Source organism: Podarcis muralis, chromosome 15 (assembly GCF_964188315.1).
Source record: "Podarcis muralis chromosome 15, rPodMur119.hap1.1, whole genome shotgun sequence".
NCBI classification, from domain to species: domain Eukaryota; kingdom Metazoa; phylum Chordata; class Lepidosauria; order Squamata; family Lacertidae; genus Podarcis; species Podarcis muralis.
In genome coordinates, this window is record NC_135669.1 from 31,622,725 (window position 1) to 31,635,014 (window position 12,290).

The 12,290-nt window shown below is 43.6% G+C and overlaps 1 protein-coding gene across 1 annotated transcript; it reads left to right on the forward strand.

Annotated features, from left to right (window-relative positions):
- Positions 1-2,826: 2,826 nt before the first annotated feature.
- Positions 2,827-10,000, forward strand: LOC144325713 (uridine phosphorylase 1-like). The gene is made up of 5 exons (XM_077919823.1): positions 2,827-2,955; positions 3,784-3,898; positions 4,507-4,716; positions 7,727-7,873; positions 9,081-10,000. Exons 1-5 carry the CDS (start codon positions 2,827-2,829, stop codon positions 9,218-9,220), a joined length of 741 nt encoding a protein of 246 aa, XP_077775949.1. The 3' UTR covers positions 9,221-10,000.
- The last annotated feature ends 2,290 nt before the right edge of the window (positions 10,001-12,290 follow it).

The following is a 12,290-nucleotide window of genomic DNA, read 5'->3' on the forward strand; positions in this document are numbered from 1 at the left end:
ATGCAGTTTTGACTAAAACACACATTTTTGCAGGCAAATAACTCACTTTTGTTATTTTCACTGATATATTAATGTTGATGCACACTTTCCCTTAGTATCTTCATTTTTGTAAGCATTATTTGGTTGGAGAAGTACACTGCAAAATTCAGAGAAATGCAAATTCCAAAGGATGGCTGTGTTTTGTATTGGCTAGATTTGCGTTTAAATGTGAACTGAATCCCATTTCACACTCAGCCCAGTGCAGAGACTTTCTTTGGTCTCTTTGGAACCCACTGCCAGTCTACTCTGGTGGACTCCTCCAAACTCAGGTATTCTGAGAGGGAACAATTTCTGTGATATTATGATGTAATGAGTTGGATGGCCAATCAGATCTGCCGTTGCAGAAAGATAAATGACACCAGGGCAGCTATTGTTTCAGAGGATGCAGGTTAGAGAAGTACAGTACTTTCAGAGAGCAAAAGGGCTCTTAGACAAAAAGGTAAATACTATTTTTTATGCCACAAAAATAGTTCACATGAGTCTGTTGGAGAGTTGTGATTTTCTTGGTCCATTGATGCTTCTCATCCGGGTTAATTGTCAAGGCTTTTTCTCAAAGAATTTTAGGAGTTCTGGTCGGGTGAAGTTGCTGATCATACTGTCCATGATCTGTAGACAGAGAACTACAGTTCCTAAGTGTAATTGAAACAGAGGTTATCCCGGGGCAGGGGAGATACTCCTCCTTCAAACCCTCCCATAAGATTGAAAACCTAACTACAACCTGCATAGATCTATGGTTTAATATGGTTTAATACTGCTGTACAAAATCCTGTAGATCATCAGAAATGAGCAGGTAGGCCAACAGGTAAATGAAGGCATAGTTTTGTGGTTTAAAGCAATTAAAACAATTGTTTGTTTTAAAGAAAGTTGGAGTTATTTGACAATGGGACAGAGGAAGTTTAGACTTCTTCTTGGCTGGTCTTTAAAGCAGAACCTGCATCACTATCTGCCAGAGATTCTGTAACTGACTCCTGCATTACATACAGATTCTATACTGAACAGGAGGTCAGAGTAGATAACTTGCAAGGTCCCTTCCAACCAAAAGATGAACTTCTTCCTAACCCACCACAATTTCTGCACAAAGTGATGTGTGCCTTTAACTCTTGACCATATGCAGATTGTAGGGTTAGTTCAGTTGAATGCCCCATCTTTCCTGTACAGAAGCTTATCACCAAAGCATTTTATTTATAACCTTGTCACTTATTTACTTCCTTTGTTATTGTTGTAGGTTTGGGGGCTTGGTTGGTTTAGCTGCTATTATCTTATTATTTATTTCATGAAATTTATACACCGCTTGATTGTTTAAAACAAAAACCTCAAGGAGAAGATAACTGAAGAAAAATTTGCAACCCTACTTTAAAACATACAAATGTTAAAATACTAAAACAGATTAAAAGTACCTTTGGTATTTATCATTGCGTCCCTTCCAAGTCTGTTGTTTTATACTTGTCTAAATTTTTGGTCACACTTGTTTCCTTTTTGCACATCTAAAGAATTGGTCAAGTACAGATGTGTTGCCATAGAAACAGCTAGCTAGTGATACCTCCAGAAGTGAGAATAGGCCCCTCACTTCACCTGGCTGGCAGTTTTCCTAGAAGTAGGGGGTAGCTTTTTTCTTAGTCTGGTCTGGAACTGTGAAGCTTGACTTGCTCTCTTCTGTTGGAGCCAAAGCTATAACTTTGAGGGCCTTCCTAGAAACCTTAATGGGGTAGCAAAGTCTGTCATGGTGCTAATGACAAGAGCACCTCCATCTTATGCTCTTGTTGTAAAAAAGGTAAAGGAACCCCTGCCCATACGGGCCAGTCTTGACAGACTCTAGGGTTGTGCGCCCATCTCACACTCTTGTTGTATATATGCGTAAATGAATAAAATCATATATCCTAAGGACATCACAACCAAACCATGGGAAAGTGCAGGCATCCTTGGAGTCTCTCACCACTCAGAACCTGGGGTGTACATAACAGGATAATAGTAGGTCTCTAAAGATGCTGGTTTATCTCCAGTATTTTTCTTCTTCAGCCTCTAGCCACACAGAATGGCTTCTACAGGCACAGCTAAGAAGGCAGAGGGAGAACAGCCATCAAAGTAAGTGTAAAAAGTGTTACGATCCAGTTGGATTAACTGAAACGATCAGTAGGCTTTAGAATACCAGGGTTGGATCAAAGCTATAATTAAGAGGTCATGGCGCTCATCCTGTTGTTTCCTTAGACGTTACTTGTTTTTGTGCCATAGCTATGATCTCATGCCCATCTACTCTGCATTGATAGAGAAACCGCCTTTCGTGTCCCCAACCCCCACCTTCAGAAGATGAAAGAGGATGTCCTGTATCATTTAGCTCTTGGCACTGGGACCCACAATTTACCTGCCTTGTTTGGAGACGTGAAGGTAAGAAAACAAACGTTGTGTCAGAACACTGAATCATTAAACTCTGTCTCTGATGATTGAGAATTGGATTTGGGAGAGGTACTTAAGGGACATCTGATGACCTAAGGATGGAATTACATTGTTTGGCTGGAGAGCTACATTGCAAATTCTGGATTAGTGTGAATTTTAATAGCGAGCTATGTTTCACTTCTGTTGTTTCAGAAGGTGTGAATTTGGTAGATTCACCTTTCAGTGTGAACTGAATTGATTTCTCCCGTCTAATATCTAACACCAGTAACATTTTACAGAATAGCTAGATCTAGCTACATTTAGCAGACTGAGTAATATTATAAAAAAATCTTCCTTTTTCTTTCTTTGAAACGCCATTGGGTCTAGTTTGTATGCACTGGTGGAAGCCCTTTGCGGATGAAAGCTTTCATCACGTCTATCGCTAAGGAGCTGGCCATCGGGAGCCTGGCCTGTGACTTGCCCAACATCTGTGCCGCAACGGATCGGTACGCCATGTACAAAGCTGGCCCTGTGCTAGCACTTAGCGTAAGTACACAAGCCGTTATCTTACTTATTTACTGTATTGAGTTTATCTCTCATCTTTCCTCCAAGGATCTCAGGGTGGTGTACACACAGTTGGCTTCCCCTCCCAGTCACATCCTCACAACAACCCCATGAGGTAGGCTACCTGAGAGTTGCTGACTGGCCCTGAGGTTCTGCTACTCTTTAGCTTTCATTTCCATTCTGCCATTGACATTGCTATACTTCATGAATGGCAGATCTGCTTCGAAAAACGTTTTCGAAGGGAAGGATGGAAATAAATAAATAAATATTAAAGAGTTCAGCCAGGTCTGTTTATTACATTTACCATATTTTTCTGTGTATAAGACTAGGTTTCCCCCCTAAAAAACAGTGTCAAAAATTTGGGGGCATCTTATACACGTATTCATCCCCCCCCCCATTTTCTTAAATCGGAGTCCCCCAAAATAGAGGGCGTCTTATACATGGGGACGTCTTATAGACGGGAAAATACGGTCTCCAAGGAGCTCAAGGTGGTGTCCGTAGGTCTCCTCTTCCTCATTTCATTCTCACAACCACCATGTGAGGGAGGTCAGGTTGAGAGTAAGGGACTGACCCAAGATCACTGTGAGCTTTGTAGCTGGGTGGGGATTCGAACTCTGGCCCAGGTTCTAATCCCACACTCTGACCGTGACATCATGCTAGCTTTCTTGGGAGCACAGATACTTTAAAAGCAATTATATCTCTGTTCCTGATATGGGGGGGGGGGGGCTAAGCTATTTGGTATATTTATCTTCAATGGGAAACTCCTCTGATGATGATAGAAGGGGGTGTTTGTTTGTTGTTCCTTTTCAGCATGGGATAGGGATGTCTTCCATCGCAACTATGTTGCATGAGCTCATCAAACTTCTGCATCATGCTAAATGCTCCGACGTCATCATTATTCGCATTGGCACATCTGGCGGAATAGGTATTTCCTATTATAGTCTTTCCCCCCTCCCCCTTCTAAATAAGTGTTTTTGTGGTTGATGGCTGTGGTGCTTAGATTGAACCAGGCTCCCTAAAATCACTATGGGAAACAGATCTACACTGTGAAATTGATATTACAGACTGGTGAAAACTTTTTTGGGGGGGGTTCCTTTTAAGTCGGTGCCAGCTAAAATGAAAAGAAGTCGTTTCACAGGTGGCAATATGCACCCGTGGACTTGGGAGGCTTTAAAAAAGAGAATTAGAGAAATACATGGATGAAAAGACATTTCCAGAAATTGAAGGCTCAGTCTTGTTTTCAGATCAGATGCTTCTCATAATTAAAAAAAAAAAGACCCAGTATAAATACAAATAATGTCTAGTTATACTACTAATAAAAGATCAACAACATGAACACTTTTACAAAATCCCAAAGTGTAATGACTCCTATCAGACACCAATGTCAGATCACTGGTAAAAAGGTTGTTTCATACATCATACATGAATCTAAATTCCATGGTCTTTTGCATCATGTGGATAGCCATCAAATGGAAAACATCGTGTGTGTGTGTGTGTGTGTGTGTGTGTGTGTGTGTGTGTATACACATACAGGTTTGGAGCCAGGATCTGTGGTGATCACCAAACAGGCTGTCAATGCCTCTTTCAAGCCTCAGTTAGAACAGATGGTCCTCGGGAAGTCTGTACTTCGCAACACAGACCTCGATGAGAAGTTGGCTGAGGAACTGCTGGAATGTGGCAAGGAACTGCATCAGTTCAACACGGTCATTGGGAACACAATGTGCACCTTAGATTTCTATGAAGGTAAGACTGCTGCACTGTAGCCCCATTGGTCTGAATATTGTGTCTCAGGCAGGAATGGGGGAGAAATGTGATTCAATTTGAAGTTGCTCAGCCCTATGACCCTGTTCTGTCTCATTCACGTATTGCTAGCATTGCTTAAAAGGTAAAATAAAACATACAGACATGGGCTTAGCCAGGATTTTTGTTAAGGAGGCAGGCCTTTTGTTGGGGGGGGGCAGAACCTCGATTAGCTATGTATTTTTATTGATCTTTATTGATTGGGGGGGTAGCTGCCCCCCCCCCCGCCCCCACTACGCTCATGCACACAGAGGTCCCATTAGTAAAGAAGAAAAGGTTCTTAGTTACTTCCTATTCCAAGGATGACTTTGGATTCTACATTACATGAGTGGAGCATCCTTGTGCAACAGAGACAGACCCTCCAACATTCCTCAGGTGAAAATAGGGACATTCTGTTTTACATCCGTGTGCTTCCCCCCTCTGAGGCTGGAGCAGGAACACAGACACAGTGACCGAACGAAGTAAGCTGGAGCCCAGCGACTGTAATGTTGCCTGCTGTGTCCTGTTGGGGAAGAGGCAAAGGACCACCTTTATATCCACTCAGCTGGCCACCATTTGCTTTTATGACATCACAGAGCATCCTCAGCCAATGGCAACAGCTGGGGTGGCATCATCATGACCTCTTCAGGCCTCACAATTGTGGGTGCAGCTCAGCAGAGATTGATCTGTTCCCAGGGCTTTTTTCAGGGGGAACTCACTGGAACTCAGCTCCGGCACCTCTCACGGGGGCGCCATTGCCATTGCCATTCTAAGAGAACGAGGGAGGTGTTCATGGTGAGTTCCAGCACCTCTTTTTCTAGAAAAAATAGCACTGTATGTTCCCTTGGTTATTGTTAAAACTATTTATAGGTGAGAAGAAGAGCTGAGAGGAGGAGGAGCTAGAGGAGAAGCAGTGGCTCCAGCTAAGCCCGGTCTGAGGCGAGGCTCCGTGGCTCTTCCACTCTTTCAGTCCCTGCCTGCCTTTATCTCTCGCTTGCTTTCGCCACCTTTTCTTGCTCTCAAGATGTGGGCGCTGGTGGCCAAAGTCAGCAAGAAGGAGCTCAACTCCAACCACGATGGGGCTGATGAGATCTCAGACAAAGAGCAGCAGGAAGCAATTGCACATGCTTGTTTACAAAGCTATGGTACTACCAACCTTGCTGTATTCTTGTGAAAAATGGACCACTTATAAACGCCATCTCCAACTCCTCAAATGATTCCATCAATGGTGTTTCCTAAAAATTTTACACATCACCTGGGAAGACAGGCAAACTAATGCCAGTGTACTGGAAGAAGCAAAGATCACCAGTGTCAACATCAACTTCATTGGACTGGTCATGTTGTGCGGATGCCTGATTATTGTCTTCCAAAGCAACTACAGTGGTACCTCAGTTTACAAACTTAATCCGTTCTGAAAGTCCATTCTTAAACCGAAACTGGTCTTAAACCAGGGCACACTTTCCCTTATGAGGCCTCCCACCACCGGTGTCCTTCCACCATTTGGATTCCATTCTTAGACCAAAGTAAAGTTCACAAACCGGGACACTACTTCCAGTTTTGCGGATTTCGTAAACCGAATCATTCGTAAACAGGACTGTTCTTAAACCGAGGTACCACTGTATTCTATTCCGAACTTAAAAATGGAAAGTGTAATGCTGGTGGTCAACAAAAGAGGTTCAAAGACTCTCTCAAAGCAAATCTAAAAAATTTTAGTATAAACACCAATAACTGGGAAACACTGGCCTGTAAGCACTCCAATTGGAGAACAGCCTTTACCAAAGGTGTCATGGACTTTGAAGACACTCAAACTCAGGATGAAAGGGAGAAGTGCGCTAAGAAGAAGGCACACTTGGCAAACACTCACCATGATCTACTCCCACCCGAAAACCTATGTCCCAACTGTGGAATGACATGTGGATCCAGAATTGGCCTCCACAGTCACAGACTCACTTTTAAGACCATGTTTATGGAAGACAATCTTACTCAGCTACAAGTGATCACCAAAGAAGAAGTAGAAAGATTGATGATGTACAGAATAAAATAGACAGACTGAATGAACAAGCCAGTGAGGAAATTTTGAAAGTAGAACAGAAGTACAACAAACTCTGCCAACTATTCTTGCCAAGCTCTTTCAAACTCTGAGCACAGGTGTTGATGTTGGCAAGGCCACACTCCTATCAGCAATTCTGCTGCAGTATCCTGCACTAACTGCAGCTTCCGTATCAAGCATGAAGAAAGCCCCACACAGAGTACATTGCAGTATCCAGTCTTGATGTTTGATGTGGGATTGTCTTTTCTTTTAAAATTGATCTGTAAGCTGCTCTGGGAGCCTTTGGTGTAAAACACCAGTGGGGCAAAAAATATTTAAATAAAGAAATTGACATTCCTAAAAGCTTAGGTGGGAATAAGGGAGAAGAGAGAGCACAAGGAAGCGGTGCAGCTTAGGGGTTTAGTGGGAAACCACAATAGGCATATTCCCCTGACAAAGGCTAGATATCCCACAAGGTCCCTTCCAACAGAATGATTCTGTGATTCTAAGTCTGGAAATTGGAAGTGAAGATGAATGCCTTAACCAGGGTGGTCAGAAATCCACTGAAATCTACTGAATACTGAAACAGTCATGTTTTCCCCCATAGAACATAGGATTGTAGTTTGTTAAGGGTGCTAAGAATTGATAGGAAGCCACTATCCCCTTCCCAGAGCTACAGTTCGCAGAGTTCACTCCTTTAAGATGCAAAAGGCTAAGCAATTAAGGTCATAACCTTGACAAAGGAACTGGCCTGACTGGTTAAGCGAGCTTCCTAGTTCCCTATACAGTACATAGGATTAAAGATTAGGAAACGAACCACAGGTGTCATCTAGACTGACCCCCCCAAACCCATAACACTATCAAAATATGAGGTTGAGGTATTCTTAAATGTGATTTTTCTCTGTGTGCAAGGTGTGTCAATAATATATGATGTGATATTTTTAGGTCAAGCTCGCCTTGATGGTGCTATCTGTTCCTACACGGAAGAAGACAAAATGAAATATTTGAAGGCAGCTCATGAGGCTGGAGTGAGAAATATCGAGATGGAATCTGCTATTGTTGCAGCAATGTGCAATCTTAGTGGTATCAAAGGTAACTCATGCAGCCAGTCTTGATGCGTCTGTTGTAGAAATGGTCAAACTTTGACCTATGAATTTCAGCCTCTCAGGTAGCTGCTAGCTAATACTCAATTCCTATTAAGGTGATACTTTGATCTGGCAAACCAAAATTTCTCAAAATAGTGTGCATCCTTTTGAGTTCTCCATAGTTCTTCATCAGGGTTGATGGTGGACAAAATTTGTTGATGGTGATACCAAGAGTGTATCAGATATATCTGGCAAGTTTTAAAGGAGAATGTGGGGGGAGACATTCAGATGAGGCTCTTTACATGCAGGTATCAGATTGCATCAAATCATTCTGGGAAGAGGACGGTGGCCTACTTTACACATAGTGCTAAACTGTGGTTTGTTTAAGCCAGGGACGGTTAGCCACTTTTGTCCAGCAGGCCAGAACAAAAAGTAGTCACCCTTTCTTGGGCCACGTTTGATAGGTGGGCAGCTCTGATGTCATATGATGTCAGGTGGTTCTGAGCCCTCCAGAAAGCAGTGGACCTTGCATTAGGTGCCAAATTTAAAGTGTTGAATGTAAGCCCTCTTGGAAGGGAACAGCCCCCTTCCTAAATTTGCATTGAAGTCTTTTCTATCATGCCACCTCTTACTCGCTTTTTCTCTAAACTAAAAAGTCTCAAACACTGCAGCCTTTCCTCATAGGGGATTTGCTCCACCCGTTGATCATTTTGGTTGCCCTTTTCTGAACCTTTTCCAATTGTACAATATCCTTTTTGAAGTCAAGTGACCAGAACTGGTATTAATACTACTAATTATATTACTACTACTACTACTACTACTACTACTACTAATAATAATAATAATAATAATAATAATAATAATCTTGACTAGCATGAAAACAGAATTTGGCCTTATGCATATCTTCAAGACTTGAATGCTTTTAAATGTGTAGTGGGTAGAAGTGGGCTTATTGATTTATTCTTGTTCTTGCTTTTATTATGTATCTTGTGTTTTTTTAGCTTGTATTTTTATGCTGTGAACTGCTGTGAGATATATGAAGGGCAAATTTTAATAACAATAATAATAATAATAGGGGAAAGGGGGGAAGTGTTAAATGACTATCACAGCAGCACTAGGCAAGGAAGAGAAGTTGACGTCTGGCTTCTTCATTCTCTTGTGTCCCTTGAAGCCACATTTTGGGTCCTCTTCTGTTTTCTTTCACCGACCTCTAGGTGCTGTGGTCTGTGTCACACTCCTGAATCGACTTCAAGGGGACCAGATCACCAGCTCTCATGAAGTCCTGGCTGAATACGAAGAGAGACCCCAGAAGTTGGTGGGGCAGTTTATTAAGAAGCATCTTGGGGGAAAGTGACATGTCTTCTTCTTTAAACTTCTCATTTTCATTAAAATCCCGTGTTCCTTCACAAACTCATTTATGCCATTTTTTCCACACCCAACTGCACTACAGTTCATGCTTCATATTATTCACTTACTGGTACTTATCTGTAAGTTGCCTTGAGTCCCAGCAGGGAAAAAGACATATAATAATATTAATAATAAAAGTAGCTCTCTCTGATGAAGGTTTCTCCCCCGCCTTTTTAAGATTTTTTTAAGTTTGCACTTATTGGGCTCTGCCACCCTTCATTCAAAGTTCCAGGGTGCTTCACAACAATTGGTAATAAATACTGGAGCATAGGTTTTGTCAGGTGCCCTAAAATGTCAAGTCCTGGTGCCAGTCCTGAAGAGGGCCTATAACCTTTATTGCAAGAGCCTCTTTGCTGCACATTAGCTCAGAAGAAGGTCCAGCTGTGTTCCACACCTCAAAATTACACCTTTGAAATTTTGGAGGGTCTGTTTCAGTTGGCATTTGGTTGGGGCACCTTGCAGTGCCAATGGCTTTATTGCAGAGGCAGGAATTTTGCTTCCTCTCATATTCAGGATTTTTGTACTTGCAACATTTTTTTAAAGCTTTTAAAAAAGTCTCTTAAAGGAAAAGATTATCATTTCTTGTGGAGAAGTTAGTTTGCTCATCTTCAGGTAAATTACCTGTATTTTTCGCCCTATAGGACGCACCTTTTTCCCCTCCAAAAATGAAGGGGAAATGTCTGTGCGTCCTATGGGGTGAATGCAGGCTTTCGCTGAAGCCGTGGGAGAGCTGCCTGTTCTGGGGGCTGGGGTCGGGGGAAGCTCGGGCTTCCCCCACCCCAGCCCCGCGCTTGGAGGGGAAATAAAAAAGTTTTTCTTTATTTCCCCCCAAAAAAACTAGGTGCGCCCTATGGGCCGGTGCGCCCTATGGGCCGAAAAATACGGTACTTATAGCAAGCTGCCTTAGACAGTGTCAGAATATCAATCCATCCATTGTCTACACTGACTGGCAGCAGCTCACCAGCATTTCAGATTGGTGACATTCGCAGCCCTATCAGGAGATGTTGCTCAGGATTAGTTGTTGTTATTATTATTATTTATAATCTGCATGCAAAGCAGATTGTCTAATCACTGGCAGAGGAAGGGGGGGTATGGCCCGCTCTGGGTGTCATCACTGGGGGGAGTGACATCGCCGCCCCCCCTGATGCTCGCCGCAGGTGGCAGTGCCCCCGTGCTCGCCACGCTGCCCCAGTGGGTGGCTTGCCCCACCCTGGTGCACAGTAGTATGTGCGCCGTTCTGGGTGCCGGAACAGCATTCTGCGTGTGATCCTTTCTTAATGGGCACCCCAGACTTGGGATTTTTCTACTGCATTTAAAAGGAACAATACAGAACACAAATGTGCCTGTCTTAGAGTGTTAATCATTGAGCGATTGGCAAAGCCCTTATAGGTATATTCTGCCTATGTGACCCCTCTCATTGCAGTTGTGCCACAGCTGTATTTCCAGTGCCAGAAACTTGGAGAAAGCAAAAGAGTAGGGACTGGATTCCTCAGAAACCCACCCACACCCCTATGCCCGTGGTCTTTGCCCCCAGTTCTGCAGTCTCTGATGAGGAGAAGCCCTCACCTCATCTTTTCTAGGCTCAGGCGACTGAGAAATTTTATGAGCATCAAGAGGAGCAATGAAGTGGCCCTGCTCCAGTACCAGGAGCAGCCTGTGACACCAAGTGAGTAAGTATCCTACCACCACCATTTTTTGGAAGGGAAGGGCAGGAATAGGCTAGGGTGGCAGGGATTTGTTGGGGAGGGGAAGCTAGTAAAAAAATCAAAAGACCCAGACTGCTGTTTCCAACCCAAGGCTCATCTGGTCCAGCATCTGGAAACCTACCCCAGTGGCCAGCCAGTTTTGTGGGGTCTGATGAAGATGCTATTGACTGAGAAAGGAGAAAAGGCATTTCTGGAGGAAGCAGGTGGCAGAGGCAGCTGATAGGATAGGGCTGGGCAACAGTTGTCAGTTAGGGCCACATTCTCTTATGAGCCACATTCTGGGAGCTGCAGGCCAAGATTGTCCCCTAAGGCCTGGGCTGTGCCACCCCTGTAGTAGGACTTTGGTAAAAGTAGAAGCAGGGAAATCAAAGAGAAGTCTCTTGGAATATTCTTGGAAGCTGCTAAGGGATGAACTAACTTGTCCCCATGTCCTTCTCTTGTTGCAGTTGTGCCACAGCTCTTCAAGGCTTTTCCAGAGCCTGAGATTAGTACTGGGGAAAACAAAAGAGTAGGGACTGGATCCCTCAGACCCTCTGGCCGCTAACTGTGGTCTTTGCCCCCAATTCTGCCATCTCTGAAAAGGAGAAGCCCTCACCTCACTATGAACTAAAGAGCCTGACTTTTGCCATTTCAGCCATTGGACCTTGAAAAGCTGTTCTTGGTGCAGTTAAGCAGGACTTGTATGGAGGCCACACAGAGGGGCTTCCCAAAGCATTGAGCTCCCCAAACATCTGGCTGCTGAAGAAATTTTAGTGAGTGCAAAATTGTGTAATTTACCTGTTATTGTATTAGGTTTAACATATTTTATGTTACAAGACTCGTTCTAACCAATCATATAAGCGTTGATAGGCGAATGTTCTAATGGCAAGTAAGTGCATGCACTTTCAACTGTCAACTTTCAACGGTCAGTTCATGCTCGGTTTATTATTATGTTGTCCAGTCAGTTTGGTTCTTGTATTCCTATGAGTGAGCTGTTGTCACTGACAAATGTTGAATAAACTTAGTTGAGGAACTTATACTATCTTGGGCTTCTGACTTTTTCTGAACATTTAACATTGGCGACGAGGATGGGATCGATGAGCTCCCACCGGCTGCCAGAGGCCCAAGACCGCACCGCAGCACTACTGCCTGCCGCCTTGCAGTAAGCGCAACCTCAGCGCCACACTGGACTCAGCAAATAGTCCTGGAAATGAGACCGTGCCTGCCGCGTCTTCACAACCACCCACAATTGCACAAGCGACTGCTCCAGGTCTGAGGATGGCTATCAGTCATAGTCGACCGCCACTGGACTTCAATATGAGCCATCCTGCA

Coding starts and splice junctions, on each gene's coding strand:
- LOC144325713 (XM_077919823.1), top strand. CDS start 2,827: ATGAAAGCTTTCATCACGTCTATCGCTAAGGAGCTGGCCATCGGGAGC. Junction 3,899..4,506: donor TGGCACATCTGGCGGAATAG/GTATTTCCTATT, acceptor ATACACATACAG/GTTTGGAGCCAGGATCTGTG. Junction 4,717..7,726: donor CACCTTAGATTTCTATGAAG/GTAAGACTGCTG, acceptor TGATATTTTTAG/GTCAAGCTCGCCTTGATGGT.